The sequence below is a fragment of the Canis lupus genome, chromosome 14 (assembly GCF_003254725.2).
Source record: "Canis lupus dingo isolate Sandy chromosome 14, ASM325472v2, whole genome shotgun sequence".
In the NCBI taxonomy this organism is placed as follows: Eukaryota; Metazoa; Chordata; class Mammalia; order Carnivora; family Canidae; genus Canis; species Canis lupus.
Genome location: NC_064256.1, coordinates 55859635 through 55885631, shown reverse-complemented (window position 1 = coordinate 55885631; position 25997 = coordinate 55859635). Strand labels below are relative to the sequence as shown.

The window sequence follows — 25997 nt, the reverse complement described above, 5'->3', positions numbered from 1 at the left end:
TGTTGTGAGCATTAAGGAAGCACATAAAGTGCTTCGATCAGTGCCTGGCACACAGTAAGCACCACCTAAGTGGGTAAACGTTCTTAAGCAAACATCCCTGAGAGAGGATTATGCAAACAAAAACCTACTTTCTGCATCAGAGTGGATTATTGATTTTAGCACGAAATTGCATTGAAATTGTATCCAAAAGTTCCCTTTTTTTTTGTTTAATCAAAAGATATTTCAAAGATATTTTAGAAAGAAGATATCAAAACATTATTTTAAATGTAAATAATTATTGGATGAAGACTTGTAATACCTCCTCCATGTCCCCCCAAAATATACATGCTTAAAGGCTGCCATGTATTCAGCATGTACTTATTAATCATTTACCAAGCATTCGAAAGTATTTTCTAAGTTTGAAGTTCCATCAGTCCATTAAAAATACCAAGGTGGGAACCTGAGGACCTAGGTTTTAGGCCTGGCTCTGCCACAAACTAGCATGAGCTTATGCAAATCACCTTCTAGCTTTACAAACAACTGAATAACTCTCTCTAGTATCTTTGCCTTTCTCATGTCCCCACAGAACAGAGGACTTCAGAGACACAGATGGGTGTGTAGATCTGCATTTAAGAGGCAGTAGGGTACAAATTACTATACATCTCTTATTTCAGCTCATTTCAAGGAGAAGTTTTATTTTATTTTTTTAAAAGATTTTATTTATTCATGAGAGACACAGAGAGAGAAAGGCAGAGACACAGGCAGAGGGAAAAGCAGGCTCCATGCAGGGAGCCTGATGTGGGACTTGATCCCGGGAACTCAGGATCACACCCTGGGCCGAAAGCAGGTGCTAAACTGCTGAGCCACCCACGGATCCTCAAGGAGAAGTTTTAATATGCTTCCCTTCACCTTGGCTTGGTCTCTGCAGTCAGTACCGGGCTTTCCATGTGGATTCCATTTATAAAACGATCTTGGAGTGGTTCTTGCTGATGTTCTTCACATTATTGGCCCAGTAATATCAACTTTAAACATCTCCTCCCTTGAGTCCAGTAACCCATGTGATGCAGCAGAGCACGCTTAACCTGAATATGCTTTGACCTCACACACACATAAATGCTCGCCATACCACCACCACTTCTTTAAGCTGTTTGTAGGTTTCTGCCCTGCATACATTGCTCTATCTGCTTACTCTGGCTTCCTACAAGCTCAAGCGTCTGAAACTCTCCATTGTTCTAGGTTCATCTATGTATTTGTTTCACATTTTTGTGGCCTTTTCCCCTAAAACTTGCGTATTTCTAGTGCTGTTCTCTTAACATTAATTCTGTGATATCTTTTTTTCTTATTCTTCTCTCTATAAAAATTAGTTATTACAGCATTATGTGTAGACAAAAAAAAACACAAAAAAAATTCTTAAACTTCTCTTTAAGGTCACTTAAATTAAAAAAAGAACTATGTCAGGTGTTATAATTTATCACACTTGTAATTATTTAGAGCATAAACTAATGGAGCTATGAGATGATTATCATTGCTTTTGCCTACTGGGAATTTTTGAAAGGAAGGAATAGGGAAATGTAAATTTCGGGTTTTTTTGTTTTTTGTTTTTTGTTTTTTATTCAGAGAGAGAGAGAGAGAGGGGCAGAGACACAGGCAGAAGGAGAAGCAGGCTCCTTGCAGGAAGCCCGATGTGGGACTTGATCCTGGGTCTCCATGATCACACCCCGGGCTGCAGGCGGCGCTAAACCGCTGCGCCACCAGGGCTGCCCGGGAAATGTAAATTTTGAAGGAAAAGAAGATAAAGGGCCAAAAAGCTTAGAAGTGCCACATTCACCTCAATACATTTAAAGAAACTGGGCTAACCACAAGGAGATAACACCTCAAACCAGTCAGAATGGCTAAAATTAACAACTCAGTAAACAACAAATGTTGGCAAGGATGCAGAAAAAGGGGAACCCTCTTACAGTGTTGGTGGGAATGTCAGTCAACTGGAGCAGCCACTGTGGGAAACAGTATGGAGGTTTCCCAAAAAGTTAAAAACAGAACTACCCCATGACCCAGCAATCGCATTACTGGGTATTTACCCAAAAGATATAAAAATAGTGATGGGAAGGGGCACATGCACTCCAATGTCACTATCCACAATAGCCAAAAGATGGAAAGAGCCCAGATGTTCATCAATGGACAAATGGATAAAGAAGATATGGTATATATACATACAATGGAATATTACCCAGCCTATCAAAAAGAATGAAATCTTGCTGGATGGAGCCAGAGTGTGTTATGCTAAGTGAAATAAGTCAATCAAAGAAAGACAAATACCCTCTGATTTCACTCACTTGGAATTTAACAAAACTGATAAACTTGGGGAAGGGAAGGAAAAATAAAATAAGACAAAAAGAGAGAGAAAAACCATAACAGACTCTCTTACCTATAAAGAACAGTCTGAGGGGTGCTGAATGAGAGATGGGCAGGAAGGGGTAATTGGGCATTAAGGAGGGCACTTGATGTAATGAGCATTGGGTGTCACATGCAAATGGTCAATCACTAAATTCTACCCTGAAACTAAAGGTATAGTATACGTTAACTAACCTGAATTTAAATAAAATCTAAAAAACAAAATGAAAGGAAGAAACAAACAAACAAACTGGGCTATATTTCTGCTCATCTTGATTATGGCCAATAATCCATTTTGAAAAGAATGATGAAAAACATTTGTAGTTGAACTGAGTTGCACGTATTTTTCAGTTATCTCAGACACTAGAATTTGACACAGAATTGTCTTCCCTTATGTTCCATTTTATGTGTTGCTCTTCCCCTTCAACAAAAGTAACACGTGACTATTTAAATTTTGTTTAAAATATTTTAGAAATACGTAATCTGAGCAATGGAAGGCTTCTGTAAGTCCAACCACCCCACATATATACACTTGCAAGATAAATCACTGTAAACTGCTGGTATATATTCTTCCAGAATTATTTCCTGTACATATATTGACATATTAGTAATCAGCATGCTTTTAAATAGGAAGGACACTACCACTTACCAATATGAGCCCTGATATTAGTGAGGAAGTGCCTGTCAGGGCCACGTAGAACTTCGGTGTTAATGTGTTCAAAAACATGCTCACTGAAAAAAAAAGGAGAAGAATAAGGAATGCATAAGCATAAGTAGGTCAATAAAACAGACTGTTCCATTTGTTTCCGATGACAAAAATTCTTAGAACCATAACAAAGTCCCATTAAAAATGGTTCAGCATCACAAAGTCTCAGAATGCTAGGTGTCAAGGGCTATAAAGAAAATCACCACATAAAAAAGAAAAAAAGCAGCTTTTTAGTTTCTATCTACCAAAGCTATTGTTGTGAATGGTTTTCATGGGCTCATACCACTGAGGAGTCTAATCACAGCTGGTTACTAAAATGTCAGAAGGAGAAGACCCTTATCTATTTTGTGAGACCCACACATTAGAGGCTTTTTTAAAGATTTTATTTAGTGATGAGAGAGAGAGCGCACAAATGGGAGGGAGAGGGCAGAGAGAGAAGCAGACTCCCCGCTGAGCTGGGAGCCTGATGTGGAACTTGATCCCAGAACCCTGGGATCATGACCTCAGCCAAAGGCAGATGCTTAACTGACTGAGCGCCCCCACATGTCCCACATTAAAGGTCTTAATGAACCAACAAGGAAAACTTCAACTTTGGGACAAATGGAAAAGAACTATATTCAAGTTGATCCTTGAATGTGTGGGTATTAGAGGCACCAAACCCCCACACAGACAAAAATCTGCATATAACTTTGGACTCTTCCCAAAACTTTACTAATAGTCTACTATTGCCTGAAGCCTTACCAATAACATAGAGTCAATTAACACATATTTTGCATATTATTTGCACTACATACTGTATTCTTACAATAAAGTAAGCTAGAGAAAAGGTTAAGAGAACTGTAAAGAAAAGAAAATACATTTTCAGTGCTATATGGTGTAAGTGGACCCAGGAACGATCCCATGTTGTTCAAGGATCAACTGTGTATTAGGCAGTTATTAAGGATTTTAATACTATTACTCTTGAAAAGGAAGGACAAATTGACAAAGTTTGCATGCATTAATAAAAGGTTTTTCACCTTACTTAAAAAGCTGTTAGGCTGTTCATCAAAAGAACTGAAGTCAATGGAATAAAGATGAAAAATAAACCACTAAAAATGAATGTGCAGTCAAGCACCTTCCTGACCAATTTCTGCCACTCTGTTCATATCAACTGTTGATATAGTTGATCTGGCTGCCCATTAAGTAAGGGTCACTTCCACACTTTATAAAGATATTTTAAGTCATTATCATTTGTATCTAGATATTGCATGCAACCTTAATTATTACCAAAACAACTACCTAACGGGCTTTTTGCACGCATATTCACATTTCTTTACTGAGTCTGTGGAAGAGGATCACGCTGGTCTGGCTTTAGAATGAAGGACGTTAGAAGCTGGGCTCGGATATCATTAGGGGAAAGGCTTTGGCATTTGTCCTGAGCTCAGCCCAGAAAGCAAAGTCACCAACATGACCGTAGAGCCCATGTTCACTCATTCAACAAACAGTTCTCTCTATTTATGAATGAGACCATGGACAAGGAATGGAAGCATGAATCAGACACAGTTCCCACCCTCTAGAAGACCACAGACTAGTTAGGAAATGAACAAATAAACAAGCCATTACCATAACGTTGGATAAGTGCATGCACAAGTCCTGAGCATAGGTTATAAAGAACACCTAAAAGGGACACACCACAGGCTGAGGGTTGGAAAACATGTCCAGGAGAATAAGCAGGAGTTTACTAGACCAGCGCACACAGAAGGAGGGACACACAGAAGGGCAAGGTCAATAGAATAAGAGGCCTGCTTTGAGGTGCTGAGAAAAGATCACAGCCTTTCCAAACAGTTGCACAGGTTGAGGGGGTTAGGAACTTGAGCTATGGGCCCTCTGCAGAGATGCAGACGTTGAAGGGCACGCTGATGTCATCCTTCCTGGCTACAGGGCATCCTTCCCCTGCACCCACTCTTAAATGAGTGTGACTTGCGGGACTATCACTTGTAATCTCAAAAGTCTGAACTAATACAATGTGTTCAGTTGATAGTCACAATTTGACTAAGAGGACTTCTGGAGAGAGAGAGAAAGGCACAGAAGGAGCAACCAGCCTTGGACTGCAGACATACAGCTGAGTTAAGGCTGGGTTTGCTTGGCCATTAAAAAACCCAAAGATGAAGGGAAAAAAAAAACACCAAAGATGTGGTGATTTGTCATTTCCAAGCAAGTCAGTGGAAAGAGGAAGATTTTTTTAAAGGGAAAAAATTAAACAAACAAAAGTAGAGCTCGTAACTGCCAGTCTGATTCTGAAGTACCTAAAATTCTCAAAATTCACATCGTCACACTATAAATGACCCCACATTCCCCATTATTTTTTAAAAAGTCACCAAAGCAGTTTTTGCTTTATTTTATAGTTATGAACTCTCATATCTGTATCATATATTTTTCAGTAGGTTTCTGGAGGCAAAGTGAGTTTAAAATTCTATGAAACCCATTTCTAAAAGAAAGAGGAAACGATGTGTGCCTGAATTAGAAGTGCTTTAGTAGCCCTACTAAAACTTCTCAGCAATAAAAGCATATATCAATGGAGGGGAAAGATTTTCTCCTGAAAATCATTGAGTCCACTGTAGGCAAAAGACTCAAAAATTAATTGATTAGGGACTCCCGGGTGGCTCAGCTAACTGTCTGCGTTTGGCTCAGGTCATGATCCCAAAGTCCTGGGATCAAGCTCCAGGATGGGCTCCTCAATCAGCAAGGAACCTGCTTCTCCCTCTCCTGCTCCCCCTACTTGTGAGCTCACTCTCTCTCTCCCCATCCCATCAAATAAATAAATTTTTTTTAAAAAAAGAATTGATCAGTAAAAAAAAAATAAATAATGTGAGTTATCTAAAGAGATTAAAGTGTTCCCATTTGGTTTTTCTTAAGATTATACAGCAGCGGTAATTAATTATTAAAAGATGCTTCTCTGTTATATCCAGTTGTAGAAAGCTACTAGAGTTGAGAGATCATGGAAGTCATAAAAAGAAATAGAGACACACGTAGAGAAGAACCAAACATTTCAGAGAGTGGGAGATGGGTCTTACTGAATATCCTGGCTAAAATTACTAAGACGTGGTGGCATTTGGCAACTCTGGGCATAAATACTGATACTTAATACTTGCCATTTCCATCTATCTATGTACTTAAAGCCAGTAACAAAGCACTTTCACAAGCTAGAGAGTTTCATTCCCACTTCAGCTCTATGAGGTCAATACTATTATTCATGTTATTTCAGAGAGAGGTGGGCAACGCCAGCAGTCCTGCCCCAAAGTTCAGGCTCAGGGGATCCTAGGCTGCCTAAGATATTGCTACCAAGCATGAAGGAACAAAGCAGCACATGGAAAGCCCTTCATTACAAAAGGAGAAGAACTCTAGATAAATCAGACTAAAAGACTGGATGTTTTTAACACTGTACTTATATTTACCTCAGATCTTTAAAGACAAGTTCCCTACGATGTTATCTTGGGTGGGTGCAGCCCCAGCAGCCCCAGGGGGGAAAGGCAGGGCGGCGCTCTGGTTGGAGACTCCCTCCCTAAATTAGGAGGGCTGAACCCTGTAGACCACACTGAATACCTTGAAGCAAGGAATACCTTGCCTAGGTGTTCCTTCACCAGCGATGAGGGCTACTAGCAATTACCTGTCGAAACATAGGAGGGCCTGCCTGATACAGTACCTAAGATCTGCAGCTGAAAACGGCGGGGGATACGCTTTGAAAGGTAAACTGGCTTTTCTGGAAATCTCCAGACACGTCACCGTTTCCTCCCTACCTGCTGGGGCTGGCAAAACAGATTCAAGAACAAACAGACAAAGACTAATCTAGCCTTGTGAAGAACAGATTCATAAAATCTCAGTAACGTCCTATTTCAGCCCAGAGACAGAAAGTGACAAAGCAAAGGCCTTGCGTGTGGCGCGGCAGGACACCCCCGGGGCCGCTCCCAGCCCCTGCAGTAGCTGCTCAGGGCGGCCCCCGGACCGCATCGGGGCCCTTCTGGTGACGCTCCACGTTACCGGTTCCGTCCTCCCACCTGACCGACGAGCCCGCGGGAAGGGCTGCAGCGCGGCCTGCGAAGACGCTGGGTCGGAGGCTGGGGACACGGAGGGCAGCTGCACCACCCGAGGGCGCCCGCTCTCGGGGAGGGCTGACTTCATTAAAAAAAAAAAAAAAAAGGGCAAAACTTTCTCTTTTTAACGAGCATGAAATGAGCTCCCGGATCAGAGAAGAGAGGAGCTGAGGAGTCCGCTGGGGAAGTGAAGGATCGGTCCTATGTCCTGTGAGCAGAGCTGACTGAGGACGCGTGGAAGGCCCCGGGCGGCCACAGCCCCGTCTCCCAGCACATACGTGCCTCCCCTCACAGTCCTTAGAGCACAAGCGACTCCCAAACCACACGCCTGGAAGAGACCTCTGCAAACCAGAGGGAACACAAAACCCTGTGTTCGTCTCCTCAGACACATCCTACCTCACACAGAGAAGCCCTGGAACGAAAAGACTAAGGCAGCTGAGTAAGTAGTGTGAAAAGGTCTACAACACCCCAGAATCTGTCCTGTGTCCCTCTTAAAGCCTGTCTAAAATACGGCATGTGAAACAGGAAAACTTCAGAAAGTCATAAAATAACCATCATCAACCATTGAAAATGTTAGAAATAAAGTCCCTAGAAAGAAAAGTTAAAGAAATAAGTTCATGGGACGCTGGGGTGGCTCAGCGGCTGAGCGTCTGCCTTGGGCTCAGGGCGTGACCCCGGGGTCCTGGGATCGAGTCCTGCGTTGGGCTCCCCACAGGGAGCCTGCTTCTCCCTCTGCCTGTGTCTCTGCCTCTCTCTGTGTCTCTCATGAATAAACAAAATCTTAAAAACAAAACAAAGTTTATTCAGGCTATTTAGTTTATTTCGGTGAAAAAGAACTGAAGAGACTTTGGGTAAAAAGCATTTTCCTGGGAAAGATACCTGGGTTAGGAGCCTCGGTCTGCAACTGCGAAGCCGGCGGTGGTGGGGAGGTCCCGGGAAAGGCCCACCCTCTCCCAGGGGCTGCTGCCCCGAGGCCCAGAGGACACGTGCATCCTCTCCACACGTCGGCACCGATTCCTGGTACCTAGCCTGGGCCGGATGCTGGGAAGCACTGTTCCTGCCCCCACCGGGCTCACAGCCCAACGGGTGACAGAGCCAAGGAAATGGCTAAGCAAATATCGCAGAGAATTATAAAAGCGCAGGGTAGCCCAAAGGGATTAGGGCATCAGGAGAAGTTTCTGCCAAGAATAAGCCTCCTGTCTGAGACTCGTAGGATGAATCAGGAGTTAGCCAGATGTTGCCTGCAGCTGGAGGGCACAGGGCCCGTGAGAGGTAGAGCTGTCGAGCATTCCACAGGGCGCTGCAGCTGCGGGGCCCGCCCGTGTGAGCCCAGGCAGGGGACAAGGGACGGGGAAGGCAGGACGAGTGCCGCGGAGTTGCCCGGCCATGTGGAGGCACCGGTGGGGGATCAGTACGAAGTATGGGAGGCTGCTTCCTAAAGTGCCTGGCATACCAATACCAATACATGGGATACGGACTGACTAGCAGCAAGTGGCTATTCTCGGATGAGAAGTCCGCCAATTTGGGTCCAAACTGGATTTCTAAACTTAAGGGTGTCCTCTGCTGTTTGGCCTCCCAAATGACCTATGGAGCTCTTCTCACGAACAACTGCATGCAATGAGTAGATGCGCAATGTGGCCCAACTAAAACAAAACAAAAAAACAAAAAACAAAAAAACAAACAAAAAATCACCTAAGGAATAGGGGACTCTGGTTTGCGTACTTTTCTTCGTAAAGAAAGTAACATTTATCTCAACACAGGCCCAAATCTGTACTTCCGAGGCTGTTTCACTGTCCACAAAATTTACCAGAATAACATCTCTCTTGCTGCAGGGTTGCTGTGAGGACTAAATGCACTAGTGCGGATAAACTGCCTAACACGGTAAACCTCCGCAAGTAATACGTGTTTATCATTGTTATTTACGTTTACGTTACCCTTCCTTTTGTGAAGTGACATCTCACGCTGGTCCCGCTGTAGGAAGCAGAAGCAGCTCAGCTGACTGCACTAATATCAATGTAGTCGTAGCAGCAGCACCTGCTTCTTGTGCCAGCCACTGGGGTACAGGCCACAGCCCAAGAAGTAAATCACCTGCACCGTGATTTGCCCTATGCTGAACATGGATGCCCTACAAGATAAATGAAGTGCCAGGCATTAGAAGGGTCCCTTTAACTGAATTCTACTTGCTAGAGGTGGTAAAAAACTGGAGGGTGAGTCTGAAAGAGGCCATTTTAGAAGGCAAAGAAATTAGTGGACCCCCTAACCCTGCCCTGCTGTGGGATCAATGAACTCAGCCACAGGCCACGTGGAAACCTGCAATCCCGTTCCTTAGTTGTCTTCAAGTCCCCATGTGGCCTAGAACATATGCTGTATTAAAGCCTAAACTAGAACCTAAAAAGTATGATGGTTTACCAATGTTTTAAATACAAAGAACAAATAATTAAGGCCATGATACCTTCCAAGGTATACAAGTGATAATCAAGATGGACTGGAAAATCGTCCATTTCATGCAAAGCAACATTTCCGATTTAATCACAGAAAGTACGCAGAGTCCCACGTCTACATAAAGCGCATGAAGGCACATGCTAGTCTCGCAGGAATCGTCTCTCAAACTGTTTTCTCAGACCTCCAAAGTGGGTCAGGGAACACACAGGAATAGTTTAATCCATCACTCGCATTTTTCTGTGTGAGAACAGGGAATATTCCCTTCTTTCATTTTACTGTTCTTTCAACCCAGCTAACCTCTCTCTTCCCTCCTGTCAGATTCCACTAAATAGCGTTACAACCTCACTTCTCTTCCTCATTTACCAAAGGACAAAAGAATGAAAACCATAAGCTTTAATATTCTAAGTTACACATATGCTAATTTTGAACAGATTTCCAGATGGTACAGCTTTTTAAAATGAAAGAACCTGCCCTTTTTCTCACAATGACACTGTGATGGATAAACTCTAAAGTGACCCATAAAGATCCCTACCTCCTGGTGGCTCATGTCTTTACGTAACTCCCTCCCCCTGAATGTGGGACATGGGATTTGCTTCCAGCAAACATATACGTAAGATATCCTCCCAGTAGCAGACGTGCTGGAGATCCTCGGTGCTAGTGAAATGAAGAGAGTGACCATGCGAGAGGCCTATGCAACAATGGACTGGAAGCAGCCTCTAGGGGCTGAGGATGGCAGCAAGGAAGAAACTGAAGGCCTCAGCTCGACAACAATGATTTCTGCCAATAGACTGAGTCAACTCGGAAGTAGAGCTTGCAGGTAAGATCACAGCCTTGTCGACACCTTGATTATGGCCTGGTAACACCCAGAGCAAAAATCCCAGCTTAGACCCATGGAAACCGTAAGATAATAAATGTGTGGTAATTTGTCACACAGCAATATAAAACAGATGCAATCGTGCGTGATTCACGAAAGTGAGAATCAGTGTGGATACCTGGTATCTGTGGCTGACGACAGTTTGTCCACAAAGGCTGTTAAGACACGCCAATTCTATCTGCCCCAGAGCTGCCTTTTGCACTGCTCATAAATGAAATGCAACTTCAACCTCTGTTGCCATGACATGTCATTCCACGCGCAGATCTGTAATTGTCTTTTGTAAACCAACTAGTGTTAAAGTAGAAGCTCAGAGTAATTTTTTGCAATATGGAAATCAAGCATCTCTATTTTATACCCCAGTAAAAAGACTTTCTTTTTTTTTCTAGGCACACTTTAAATATACAACATTTGCATGCTCCCCCCCCTCCAAAAAAAAAAATCAGTTTTACATCTGGGCACAGCATCGGTTCAAGAGAAGATTACAAGCACACCATAAGCACGTTTTCTCATCTGTTGCTTTTGCTTCTCCTCTCCTTGCCCTTCACCCCAGTCTCCTGAGAGCATCTCAAGCTTTTACGCACCACAATTCCCTTGATAAATCCTGGGGAATTTATCCTGGTGAGGAAAAGACATGGAGATATAATTTTAGACCCATCCCAACAGCAAGAAATCCTCATAAATCATGCTGTCTGTTCTCCTCTCTACCCTTGAGGTCGCCCTGGCGACCTTACAGGGGTTCTATTTCTGCTTTGCTGGGCATCTGGCTCTACTGAGGAGTTGAGCCGAGCACATTCCTTCTTTCCCTTCTCAGCTGTGACCTGGGAAACTGTATCAGAGCAGTCAGTCTTCATGGCTGCTTGTCCCTTGCTTCCATCAAACCATGAAGGAATGCCTAAAGCCTGGTCACATACAAACTTCAGTAGCCAGCCCTCAAGGGCGGTGGAGCAAGATCTCGGATGATCTGTTCACTTTTACTTACAGACAGGATAATAATGCGGAACTCTGCCCTGGCTGAGAACAGGAGAATGGATTGTAGAAGTCTTACCATTTTAGCCCTTTAAAATACTTTTGAATTTAGGGTGGAAGACCCTTTAAAAAAAAAAAAAAGATTTTATTTATTTATTTGACAGAGAGAGAGTGAGCACAAGCAGGGTGAGTGGCAGGCAGAAGGAGAGGGAGAAGCAGGCTCCCCGCCGAGTGGGGACCCTGATGTGGGGCTCAGTCCCAAGAGCCTGGGATTGTGACCTGAGCCAAAGGTAGACGCTTAACCAGCTGAGCCACCCAGGGGCCCCGGGTCGAAGATCATCTTATGAATCTTTCTGTTTCTCATAAACTATTTACCATCAGGAAGAATAAAGGTACCTGTCTCTGAGGGGCGAAAACCTCCCTCACGGTTACGCTGCCGGAGACAGAGGCTCGAACGGACACGGCTGTGCAGGCCCAGGCATTTCTAGCCTGGAACGGAGGAGCGCTCGCTGCCACCGCGCCCCGCAGCCAGCGCACGGCGCGCTCCACGCAGGTGCAGCCCCCTCTGTTCCTAAACCCCACTCGGCAAACGCTCCGCGTTTATGAACATCGACTGGTCCCCTAACCTGTCCGAAAGGTACTTCACTTATAAAAAATACAAGACACTGAACCAGATACTGGAGTTGGAAATAAAATGATGCGATGAGACTGATGCTCCCCTTGAGAAGGGAAAAGAAGATGCCCACACAGGACACGATGCAAAACTTATCAGAAGAGGGTTAGAGACAAAATCTAGAGGAAGAAAATATTACTTCGGGTCAGAAAAGCTTAATAAATGAGATGTCCTTCCCTCTGGGCTTTGGAAGAAGGATAAGCTTTTATCATTAGCCTAGAGAGAAGTGAAGCAAAGGTCCAGATGACACACAGACGCTAGCACCTGCACAAAAGGACTGGGTTGGCGTCCTACTGGCAGGACGAGGAGTGGCAGTGGGAGATGCTGGCTCAAACGCCAGGGCGAGAAAATCAGGCTTTGCACACAGTGAGAAGATACTCCCTGAAAAGCAATGTAAGACATATATCTAGTTACGGCGAAATGGTGAGTTGCCTTAGAGGGGAGCTCCTGTAATACCACCAGGGTGAGAGGCTGAGCATATCAGATTTGCAGAGGTAAATGCGACACTACGTGGCTCTTAACAATGTGACATACGGGGCGTCTGGGGCGCTCAGTGGCTGAGTGTCTGCCTTCGGCCCAGAGTGTGACCTGGGATCGAGTCCCGCATCAGGCTTCCTGCATGGAGCCTGCTTCTCCCTCTGCCTGTGTCTCTCATGGATAAATAAATAAAATCTTGGGGGGGGGGGGGAAAACCAATGTGACATAAAGGATGAGAGTCTGGAGAACATTGGCAAAGTGGGGCCAAAGTCAAACTGCAAGTGATTCCAGAAAATAAGTGGTAAGGAATTATGGCAACAAGCATAGGCTACATCTACAGGAAGTCTGGCAGGAAAGAGAAGAAGAGAATTTATCATTAAGTGGGACTTAAGTTAAAAGAAAATATAAATAGCACCATATGAACCAGCAAGTGAATTAGGAATAAAATTTAAATTTATTCCACTGCAACAAGATCCACCTTGAGAAATCTAATCCTGGCTCGTTTTTATACCAAACTTATAAAGACATATGATTAATCATTGGAAATGTGTTTACTTTCTCTGAGATTCTTCTTTTTAAATGAATCTTAAAAGAATAATTAGAGTTAAAGCACTTTAAGTGACCTAAGTCTGAACCTGACAGTTACACATATGTATGTTCCTGTTTGATCAGTTGAGATTAAATGGCAAAAGAAAAATAAACTTTCTATTCTATTGATTCTGATTTTTGGACTTTCTAATAGTTTACTTGCTTTGTTTTGAAACCTGATAATTTATAGCTGAAGAGTTTGCTTCAAAGGAAGACAATATTTTAGGCCAAAGAAGCAACTGCATTCCATGGGGTAGTAAAATTGAAATCTGATTTTAAGTTAGGTTTTTATTTTCATCATATTCTCTAACACTACAATGACTAATTTACTTCTCTTCTGAGTGAAAAGCTAGGGCAAGTCTTCTGGAAGCTCTGTTAAGGCGCTCTCTCTTTCTCTCTCTCTCTCTCTCTGAATGAGATGCCTAACCAACAGAGATAAGAAGCCACAGGGGAAGCCACTAGACAGACTAATATTTTAAGAATTCAGCTGTTCCAACTGCCTGGTTGTTCAAAGGCTGGCTACATTATTTTCAATTCCAGTAACTAGATTTGGCTTTGCATTTGCATCAAATGCCTGGTTACTATTCCAACGGGCACCTAAAATTATCTCCCCAGGTCCAGGGCTGATAGCAAATTATAAGTGGTAAATCACAAATGCACCTAGCTCTAAATAAGGTCTATAGGTGACAGTAAATGGAAACTGGAGCACTGGTATTTTCAAAACTCAGTAAGCCAGTTTTTCTTAAAATGTATTTAAAAGACGCATTTAAATTCCAGAACCCCTTTGTCATCCCTAATACAAACGCTCCCAATCCCTAAAAGTTTCTCTCCCTTTTAAATCTGTTGAGACTTTCTCAAGCCTCACTGTGAATGACCCATTCATAGAAAGAAAGAAAGAAAGAAAGAAAGAAAGAAAGAAAGAAAGAAAGAAAGACGAAAAAAGAAAAGATGTTTTTAATTAGCAACTGTCTAATGCACAGATCCTAGAGCCCAGGCAGGCTACCTCCATGGGGATCAGTAGTTGGTTAAAACCCAAGGTTAATGAGGCCACAGTCCTGGGTCTGATCTGAGTCAGTCAACCTCATACCAAGAAATCCTGTGCCACAAAGTCAGAAGGCAGCCCTAACTAGCTGTATTATAAACGGTATTACCATTGAAAGGCCAATCATCATGTTACTATAAAAACAAACCCATTTTAAAAGAAAAAATGTGGATTGATGTTCAAGGTTGTTTTTCCCCAACATTCTAAAAAATACAGAAAAATTTTCAAAAAATACCACCACCACTCTCAACCCAGAGCTGCCAAGAGGAAAAAAAAAAAAAAAGAAGAAAAACTAGCACACACAGCACTGCTAATGGTAACACGCAAAGTGCTAAGCTTCTCTTCGGAATAATTCGCTAAGATAAAATAACGCTATAGCCAAAGATGTAGAGACTAGAGCATAAAGAAATACTTAACGTGGCTACTCAGTAAGCAAGTACAGTAAGTGATTTGCAAAAATACTACCTTCAATAGCATTTAGATCGTTATCTGTAAAATGTCCAAAGTCATTGTTATAGGGCCAAAAAAAAAAAAAAAAGTCTTATCAGGCCATACTTGTAAATACTTGTTTCAGTTCAACAAATACGGTGGAAGGAAAGGCTAACAGTTACTGACCATCCACTGAGGGCTACTATGTGTCAGGCACTGTACTGGGTGCTTAATGTATATTTTTAATCATTTGATTCCCACCACAGCCCTGCAAAGTTAAATTATCCTCATGTAATATGGATGAAATCAAGGCTTCCTGAGGTTGAATGACTCACTCAAGGACATACAGCTATTAAGGGCTGAGCCTTAATTTGAACACAGCTCTGCCCAATTCCAAAGCCCGGGCTCTTTCCCCTCGGGAACATACCTTTCTTTTGGGTAACTGACCCTACATTTGGGGAGACAAAACTAAGAGAAGAAATGTCGAAGTTTCAGATTGGCTTTTTGAGGTTTCCAATGCTCACTGACTTTTCTGAAACAGCAATCTGGTGCTTGCTCCAAAGCCAGGCCCTATGGCTGGGCTCAGGAAGCCCTCTGGGGTCTGAGAGCAAGGGGCTGCCCCAAACCACAGTCTCAGTCTAGGGCATGCAGGCCCAGCAATGACTTCCTCCTGAGTGGAGGGTAAGGGAGGACGGTGGCTGATTACTGAGCCATTCGTTACCACACAAACCTCATGTTAAAGAACTAACTCGCCCTTAAGGCTATTATTAGCAATGAAGGATGATGTCTGCACATTCTGATGCATTCTGTGCTATATTCTATTTTATTCTCTATGTCGTTCATTTACCTCACCGTGAGTCAAGACAATATCAGGGCCAGATAGTTTACAGAGAAAGAGGCAGCACTGTCAAATGTCTAAAACCAAAGTATTCAGACCTGCCATACATATACCATTATCCTGGCCTCCGTGAGAATTACTTAGAGGGGCAAGAGAGTCCTAGGGCAGTATTGGACACCAAATCATATTAGCTCCTTATGCAACAGCTATTACAGTTACTGTATCACAAAACTGTGGTTCTACTAATCATATAATTATTGCTTTAATCAACACTTGAGATAGTATCCTTTTACATTTTCAAGTTACAAGTATTTTTTATTTTGAAACAAAATAAATAATATATTTTCTCCTCCTAGAGTAAACTCTGCTAAAACAAGAAAGAAACTGAAAGCATCCTAAAGTTACCATACCCAAGAAAGTCTGTCATACATGTTACTGAGAATCCCCTAAATCCTGTGTTTGACCCTTTTTCACTACAGGTATTGGTGTGATATACACAGCTCCAAGCATTCAATGGACATAAAACTCAGGGACATAAACAAGAATATATTAAAAACACACCTTTTGGGCAGCCCAGGTGGCTCAGCGGTTTAGCGCCACCTTCAGCCCAGGGTGTGATCCTGGAGACCCAGGATCAAGTCCCACGTCAGGCTCCCTGCATGGAGCCTGCTTCTCCCTCTGCCTGTGTCTCTGCCTCTCTCTCTCTCTCTGTGTGTCTCTCATGAATAAATAAATAAAATCTTTAAAAAAAAAACACACCTTTCAAGGCTTCCCTTGCACAAATGTGGTGACACATACATCCAACTAAAAGATCTGAATAACCTAAATCCAGAATGTTTAAACCTAGAAGATTGATTATCTACATAAATTAATAACCTTAAACTTGGAATTTACTAATTTAGTTGCTAACATCATCCTAAAACTATGATGAAATCTTGTTCATCCACTTGTCCATCCTAGAAGTTTTGTACATGTGAACTGAGCACATTTCTGTAGCTTTTTTTTTTAATCACTACACATCCAGGAACTCAAGATATTCAGCAAAATATATTTATAAGTATATTATTTTAAAAGCAGAAAAAACAGTAAATATAAAACAAGAAAAATGGTTAAATACTATATGGCCATTATGAAAGAATAGTATGCAGCCATTAAAGATCACATTATAAATGACATAAAAAATGATCACCATCTTTTAGTATAAAAAACAGAATATAGGCTGTGTGGGTGGCTCAGTCAGTTAAGTGCCTGACTTTGGCTCAGGTCATGATCTCAGTGTCATGTTCCCTGGGATCCCTCGGTGTCAGGTTCCCTGCTCAGCGAGGAGTCTGCTTGTCCCTCTCCCTCTGCCCAACCTCCAGCTTATACTTGCTCTCTCTCTCTCTCTCTCTCAAATAAATAAATAAAATTTTTTAAAAAGACAGAACATAAAACTTTTAATTTAAAAATTCACAGATGATACATTTGCTATCGATGTAGGTACAGTTTCTAAGCACAGAAAAACACAAGGAGGTTACAAGACAAGCATCCCAATAGTGCTCACCTCTGATTGGTAGAATTACATGTGGGTTGTTTTTGTTTTTTTTTGTTTTTTTCCCTTCCCTGGAGACTTGAAATTTTCTACTATATGCACTGCTGTTTTTTAATCAGGGGCAAGGTGGGGGGAGCAAAAATTTTCAATGCATGGCATAAAATTAGAAACTACAAAATAGTCATCCTCGGAGGTGGGATTACATGGAACTTTCACCTTATACTTTTTTTATTCTCTATAGTCTGAAATCTTTTACATGTGTATTATTCTGGTAACCAATCAATGTACACATAGATTTAAAAATAACCAATACATCTTGTTTTTTTACTTCAATGAATGAGACATTCTTTAAAGCATCAATTTAGGAGAAATTTTAAAAGAATATTTCCATTTATTTTGGTTTAAATGGGATCCTCAAGGATATGTTGACAGATTAATAGCAACAACGATAGCAACAAAACTCTCCGACCTTTCTTAAGAAGATTTCCAAGAGAAATAAACAGGAAAATGTATATATGTTTATATGTATCTGAATTCCAGTTTTCAGAAAGATGGTACAAAAGGACGATTTTTGACATTTACAGTGCTACAGTCTTGCTGGTCAAAATCTTATATGGAATTACTGTTTCAGTGCATTTACAATTGTATACAGATAACACACAGATTATTCAAGAACTTAAAAGAATGTTCCCAAGCCAAGAAGGAGAGCCATTTAAGAAGCCAGCAACACTTATTTAATATGCACAGTCTGTATGGAGCTGTGCCACCCACCCAAGCACTATCACCATCCTTCAGTATCACAGTGGGCTGGTGACATGATTTAATTGCTGAGCTACAGCTAATTATAAGGCAAATGAAACACTAGAAAGAATTCACCCCAACCAATTAACTAACAGAGTGGACATTAATTGTCTTAAAATGCTCTGCATATGCTAATTCAAACTTCATCACCCATAAAGGCATCCATACAACCATGACTCTTTGTTGTTACATTCTTTTTCATGCTTTATAACAGTAGATGACCCTGACGCAGAGCATCCTTCTTGGCATTCGGCTATTTCCAGATGGGCATGAACGTCAGTGCTTCATCAAGGGCTTTAAGCAGTGTGGTTTAAATAATACAAGTTACTGCATGATAAGAAGTTGATAAGAGCATAATAACTCCATTAGAAAGAATGAAAGTAACATGATAACTTGGATTCACAATGTTTATATAATAACCCAATAAGTGTAATTAATTGGTGTCACCAGATGGCTAGATTAATTAATACATCTAATCAGCAATGCTCCTAAGACTAAGATTGTAAAAAGAACAATTATAGTTCTTGAAATTCTTATTTTTTCTGCTCTACTGTTAAATTAGTGAAATGCCACGTTGTATCTTCTCCACATTAAGAAGCTACAAACTATGCTTTGGATTCTATGTCAGTGTTGTATAAAACCATTACATAAACATACTGCAACTAAAGTTCTTCCCTCTGTCTCTCAATTTCTTCCAGCTAAATGGAATACTTTTTCCTTTCTAGAAAAGATCTAGGGATCAGATTTGCTGTCTCTTGAGTCAAAAGCATAATGTCTCTCTGAGCTAATTTTTCTCATTGATAAATTGAAGGATTTGGACTCTGAGGTCCTTTTAAACTCTAAGCAAATGACAAATCTCTAATAACAAATCCAGCATAGCATTTAAGCTAAAAATACAAAGTTTGCAATTCATATCGCAAAGGACTCACCTCACTAATAATGAGCTCCTAGAATTTCTGCCAATGGGGCAAGGTAAAAATTCTCACCATGATGAATTCGATGGGCATTACAATGTATACTCAAAAATTTTTTAAATTATCAACTTTTAAACTATGAGTTCTTACATACTTAAGCAACATGAAGGATCTAGTCAGTGTAATTTTTTGAATAGAATATATTTGAACAGATTTGCCATGTATTTTACAGTAATTATTTTCATTTTTATTTTTCCTGAAAATTCTCAGGAAGGGGTAAGAATTACTTTCACCACATGAGCATATCACTAGTATCATTTTTTTTAAAGTGTTCAAGTTTCTTGGAATTAAGCTAGAGAGAATGAACTGACTGTACTTAGAATTATTAAATTCACCCAATAACCCAAATTGTGATATCATCTCATAGTTCTGCTGCGGTACTAATTAATTTGAAATCACTCCATGAAATTGTATATCTGTACTCAAAGAGAGTACAAGTACAAAAAGAGCATTATTCACCAAAGCATCACTACTTACTGGCAAAAAGCATGTCACTAAGGATAGCTTACTGACGTAAGAAAAGCCGAATTTCCAAATTTTGCAGGGATTCTAACTAGAACACTATTATTTATTTATTTATTATCTAGGGCTGGTTTAAGCTTACCCGATGGCATTACAAAGATCTAGGCAGTTTAATTTCTCAAAGCCTTATTAAAACAAAAGCCTATTACTTTACTTCATTATTTGAAGTCTCAGGGTACGTAATGACTTTTCTTTCCCATGTACTCATCGCGCCTGGCCGCTGGCAATGTATAAACTGTATTATCTTCTATCAGGTAATACAGGAAAGGCAGGAGGCCAGAAGCAGTTTTCGTGTGGTTTACTTTTCTTAACTGCCAAAGCATTATCCATGAGGGAAAACAAGACCAGCCATCTAAACTAGATACTAGATTAACTGTATATAAGAAATCATGTAATAATATCTACATACTACACCATTAGAGGGCAAATGTGTGAAACAGCCAGTTTAACTAGTGTGATTTTTTTTCTCTTAATTTCAGAAGGATTAACATTAAAAAAAAATCCAATCCAATGATCTAACAAGAATTCTATTTTTTCCACAGTGCTTGAGTACTTTCTTAAATAACTGCCCTAAGAGAAAGACATTTCATGAAATAGAAAAGTCTGAGGTTAGTTCCTGACTGATCTTGAGAAGCCAACAAAAAATGTGTCTTACCTGCGTAATGGACATTTGTATTGAACTTATTAGGGGCCAGACACTGTCCTGTGCATTTTACAAACGGCTCATTTAATCCTCGTAACTACTGAGTAAAGTAAGTACCATTGTCCCCATTTTGCAGATGGTAGAACAGGTGCCGAGAAGTGACGTGACTTACTCAAAGTCAAACAAGTAGTTGGGGTAGAAGCAAGATTTACGCCCAGGCAGCCTGCACCTGGGGTGTGTGCCCTAACCACTCACACGCTGCCCTCCATGACCTGCTGCCTCTCTTACGGAGTTCCAGTGACCTTCGGTGGCTCTAGGCAGTTATTATTCAATAATCATGGACATTCTCACGGAGACAGGAAAAAGGAAAAACCAAGGGCAAGCACATCTGTCTCCACAAAGATGCCTAAGGTGTCTGTATCATTCATCTGAACAGAGTTCTCCTTCACTCACTTCCCCAGGTTCCTATCACTCAGATAGGACATTCCCCTTCTTGCCCCCCCAAAAAAGACATGTTATATAATATACTACAATTTTCACTTTCACTTAAGATCTTGGATGGTTTTCTATTTCAGAACATCCAGACCTACATCATTCATTTAAAATGCTACGCAGCAGGAGACTGTGTGGAGGCCTAGCAATATGGTTAAACAGTCTACTGATTTCTCCCACTGTTTATGACTGAGTTTCTTCTGTTTTTCCCCCCAGGTCTCGTTCCAGTAACCTGCTAATTTCCCTTCCATTTTCGGTCCTGTTCTTCAAAGACTGAAGGCCAGCTTCAGTGCTCCCTGGTGGGTGCCGGCACAACCCGCCTGGACTTCTGAGAATCCTAAGCCTACAATCTTTAGTTGCTGTGCTCCCCCTTTCTTTGTCTCAAGCTCCCTTCTGCAACAGCCTCCCACTTGCCTTACTGCCTGAGCACATCTTTGGACTCCGGACTCTACGTGACACACTTCATTTCCTTCATCCACCCCTGAAGCTGGACCAATTGCATTGGCTGCATCTCTTTCCCAATTCTGGCTCTTGTGCACCTACCTTGCTCTGCTAGAAGGAATTAGCTCTGCCTGCCTGGGTCCCAAGAAGTGCAAATTCAAACACGATCAATAGGTAGTAATTAAACTCCTGCCTCCAAAGTCCAGAAGGGATTGTCAATGGGATTTCTCAGTAGATCCCTGCCAGTAAGCAAAGATGTAATTTTATGTTTAGTTTTAAAACTTAAAACTTTCTCCAACAGGATTCTTAGAAAAAATGGTAAAGAGTGGTTAAAGACAAAAATAAGAGTTGTTCTAAGGGGAAAAATGGCGATGAATGCAAAAGATAATCTAGAGAAGACCTGAAATCAAACATCTATTACTAAGTAGATCCTGACCAATCTTTGTTTCTAGGTGAGCTGAATAGAAACATAAAATGAACAATGATGAGGGTTGATTATAAATCTAACCTGTTCTCTTGGTTTTTTCCTTCAGTCTATAATTTTTAAGTAAGTCATTCAGAAGCTAGAATAATGGCAACTGAGGGGAAGAGGGTCAAGGGTGAAGCCTAAGGATGACTTTAGTTAAGAGGTCTTCATGTGAAGGGTTGCTTTCACCCACTGAGCTATACCATATTTAAGAATGCACTAATATAAATATGATTTTCTTCCCCATATCCAATCCATATCACTGCTCCAGATAATTATTCCTCTAGGAAATGTGAGGTTGAAAAAAATGTCTCCCGTTAATGAAAATTATTCTGCTTATGACATTAGTACATATGCTCTCACTTTAAAAATAAGAGGCTGTTGAATTACTCACTTACGTGTATTAAATTAACTGTATTATCCTGCTAGAAACCTGCTACCCTCACTCTCACACACCACTGGAGATTTCCAGTTAGGTCTAAAGGCCAGGTGAGTGTCTAGTTTACCTACAGTGGAAACTTGTTGCCAAGGAAAAAGCAACTGGAACACAATTTAGTATATTTTGTCTCTACTGCCTCTTCCACAGGCTGAACATGACATCTGAAGAACAAGACATTTCATGCTCAGCGTAACTTTTTACAGGTCTGATTACTAGATCTTTATCCAACTGGTGTGCCAATTGGGTTAACTCCCAGCTCTGAGCCACCTTATGTTTACTCTGCTGTGTCATTCGAATTTTCTTACTTTCTACGCCTGCCACGATGTGGAAAAGGTTGGGAAACCCCGAATTAAACGTTTTCAATTGTGCTACCTCGGCCCTACTTTGAAATAGCCCAGATTATCATATGATGTCTTCGAAGAACGGTAACATGTCTGAGCTGGGAAAGACCTCAGATCACCACTTCCCAAAGGGGACTCTTCCAAATCCAAGTTTCACAGGCTGCTAAGAGATGTTAGTTTACTTGGGGGAGAACAATTCGAGAAACACTGGGTGGAAGTTAAGTAGATTGGTTTTCAGTCCAAGATGTCTCAGAAGCTTCTGGATGCACGGTAACTCTCCAAAAAGGGAATTTACTACAATTATTTATGTTTATTTAAGGGTGGAGCTCTTAGAATACTTTTTCAATTGCGGTAAAATACAAACAAAAATGTATCATCTTAACCATTTTTAAGTGTATAGTTCAATAGCATGAAGTATGTTCACGCTGTTGTGCAACCAATCACCAGAACTTTTCATCTTGCGAAACCGGAACTCCAAGCCCATTAAACCACAACTCCCCATTGCCCCCCTCCTCCCGGCCCCTGGCAACCACCCTTAAAATATCTTTAGAAAGTAATTATCCACAAAATATACTTTGGAAAATACTGCCTTATCTCTGATAGTTCACCCCCTCATTTTATTGATGAGAAAATGGGCCTACCCAAGGTCACAAGTTAATAGTGAGCCAAATCTAGAACTCAGACTTCTGGACTTTTGGTATGACCTCTTTTCATAACAGTATGAATAGACAGGTGAAATAGGTTAATAATTACCCAAATTCTACCACCACAGGCTCTGAAAATATCTGCTATGTACCAGGTCCGTTTCAAATAAAGGACTAAGTATTGGGTAAAAATTTTCCCAAAGTCACACTGAGGCCACAATTCTCCAAACTGGGCCACCTGTAACATGGGGAAGCGCCGATTTAAAAATGCCATACATTCCTGGAGCATCAATTTTGATGATTAAATGACAATTACATATTTTGATACTAAAATAATCTGCATATACTAACAGGCAGGCTGCAAAATTAACCTAACAGGACTTCAAGGGGACTCTGTTTTACAGTGAGCTTTGGCCTGTGGCCCCATCTGCCTAGGGCCTCCATTCCAGTATCTGTCTCTAGAGCACCTGACAAAAAAACATGCACTGAGGGGGAGAGCCTAAAATCTACTGTAGGACCCAGTTCGGGAGGGGCACCCTGAAAACCCATGAACCAAACTACTTTCACATGCACCAGGGGGGTTCACGCCAATTCTGATGCTCTTCTAGGCCGGTGTTTCTCAATAAGCATCCAAAGGCTCCAGAGAAGGAACAAGTTGGGAAGCCTTCCAATAATAATAATCAACCAAAAGAACACAAAAAGGAGTGGTACTGTCTGTTGCCAGACACCAAGTTTAGGATGAAATGGGGAAGCTGGTACACATCAAGTTTCTACTTGGAAGGTCCACTGTGGGATGGCATTTCAATTCCAGTAGCTACTTCTTCCTGTGATTCTAAATCCACGAAACTTTGCCTAGCCACACTGCCCATTCATCTTAGCAATATACTTACTAAAATTCAGTTATATGTAATCACATTACACAAGAGTAAAAATGAAACATGTTTTCCCCCTTTCTCCTAAAAATTTTCCAAAGAGCAGCCTTTAAAAAATAATTCTGCAGAGGCAAGAAGGATAAGCTATTTTTCTTCCAGATCTTGAAGATATTAGCTTTCATTCATATGCCACTGCCAACAATCTAAGCTTTAGAAATCACCGGCAGATTCTCAAATGTGAAATATATAGTGAAAATTTTCCTGCCTTTATTTTAGCTATGCCTAAGCAGCTGGCTCGAGGCAGCTGGCAACCCGAGAACAAAATGTAGCACAGTGAAGCCAAGCACCTCCTTGATTAACATCACGTGCCAGGGCAAGGTCGGCTTCAGCTCCACTTGGCATTTCCTTTAACCTGACTCAAAAGATCCCTTCTCTGAATATCTACATCAGTATGTTAATCCTGGCACTGGGTTCTGGGTATTCATTCTTCCCTCAGCTGCTCTCTGCTTCACATCCTCTAAAATCATGGTTCCCCATGCCAAAGTGAAAGGCAAAATGGTACATTAGTCAAAGACACAGAGAATGAGCACCACATAAGGTGCGAGGCATGTGCCATGAATATTAATGTAACCCAAGCAATTATAATCATCACAATGGGAGCTGGCACAGACCAGCTACGTACCGCACAGAAAAGGCTCCAGTTAACCTTGGTGAAGGTTAGGAAGCTCTGCTTTACTCACTCAGAGGAGGCCTTCATTTTTCTAATTGAGTGACAACTCTGGACTCCCAACGGCCCAAGACAGCCAATGGTTATTTTCAGGAGCACTGCTAACGTCTCAGAAGAAATCTGAATTTGCATTAATTGAAGATATGGGACACGTTGTAGATGAGTGATGGTAAAGCAGGAAAACACAGGATGAAACAGTTTAGGAGAACGTCAAAACCATTCTTAGCAACTGCTCGTTAATTTATAAACAACCTACTCCAACCATGTTGCATTGAGTGGGATAAAATAATAACAGTAATAAAAAATGACTTGGTACTGAATCAGAGCCACTACCCACCCTGAGGCATAGGAAGAAAATGCTTTTTTATAAAAGGAAAGAATAGTAAAACAGGGAAAAGGAAGAAAGAAAAGACATTCCTTATGCTTAAAATGTGCATTTATGGTGGGAACAGTAATTTACTTAAAAGAGACCAGTGTCCTAAACCGTGAACCCTGCAATAATAGATGATGTGTGTACAGCTATCACTCTTTCACTCTTTCCAGCATAAGTGAGATGTCCAAACAGGCCTAAACCATCATACTTGCCAAATCTTCCCATATAGATCTAAAAACACAACAAAGATACTAATGTGTAAACATGGAATAAAAAATTTGAGCAGCTTTATCAGTTAAAAAAAAAATACTCATACGCTCATATCCCAGCTCAGCCAACACCATGTCAATAAAAATCTGTTGGATCCTGAATGAAATGTCACTGTGTAGAATTTAAGAGACTTTATTGGAAGCCTCCTTAGTGATACAGTGGAGGAAAAACACTAGAGGGATAAAACATGAATTATCTGTTCAGGGTCTGACAAGTCTCTCTTTGACCAGATTTTAATCAGGTTCCTCTGAATCCTCTTCCCCACGAAGCCTTCACTTTTGGACTTTCGTGTCCGCCTTTGCATTGCCCAATTTTAGCAAGAATCCTGTTAAGGAGGTTTAGCCAGAGTCCCTGAGCCTTGATATCTGATCAGATCCACCATCCCCCAAGTAATTTCACCCTGGCCTGCCTTCAGCAAGAATTCTCTTACATCAGTTCAGCAAAGAGAACCCTGCCCTCCCAGTGATTTTCCGACCACTGATTCCGCCCCTTACCCCTGCCCTGCTCCTTGGCTATAAATCCCCCCTTTTCCTTGTTGGGTTCAGGATTGAGCTCACTTGTACAGTGAGGTCTCCTTCCATTACCGCTCTGAATAAAGTTTGTTTTTACTCCTTTCACTACTCTCCAGCTCTGGGCTTCTTTGACAGGTCTGAGTCACTGTGCCACTCTGGAAAACAGCTTGTCAGTTCTTCAAACTGTTAGAGTGACCGCAGGCCCAGCAATTCCACTCCTACGTCTACACCCGTGAGAACTGAAAACATACATGTTCACGAACGCCTGTACACAAACGTCCACAGCACTGTGGTTCCTAAAGCCAAAGAGTAGACACAACTCAAATCCCCCATCAAGTGATGAATGGATAAATGATACGCAGTATTTCCAGCCGTATAAGAGAATCATAGGGGGAAAAAAATGGAGCGCTGCCACATGCCATCACATGGGTGGACCTTGAAAAGATTATGCTAAGTGAAAAAAAAAAGCCAGTC

At 41.4% G+C, this 25997-nt stretch overlaps 1 protein-coding gene and 1 long non-coding RNA gene across 16 annotated transcripts in view; one reads left to right on the top strand and one right to left on the bottom strand.

Annotated features, from left to right (window-relative positions):
- ST7 (suppression of tumorigenicity 7) overlaps positions 1-25997 on the bottom strand; it is a 241122-nt gene that overhangs the window by 116963 nt on the left and 98162 nt on the right. For 14 of the 15 annotated variants that reach the window (XR_003143234.3, XM_025464753.3, XM_025464759.3 and 11 more), the window contains exon 2: positions 3020-3102. Coding sequence is in view for 14 of the 15 variants with exons in the window: in XM_025464753.3 (XP_025320538.1) it covers positions 3020-3102 (83 nt within the window). In the remaining variant the exon portion in view is untranslated. Of the gene's footprint in view, positions 1-3019; positions 3103-20981; positions 21118-25997 lie in introns of those variants that run through there. The other variant, XM_025464757.3, reaches the window with a different exon arrangement.
- LOC125752497 (uncharacterized) lies at positions 10061-25628 on the top strand. Its single transcript, XR_007402139.1, has 2 exons — positions 10061-10405; positions 20655-25628. It is a non-coding gene; the product is annotated as an uncharacterized LOC125752497 (long non-coding RNA).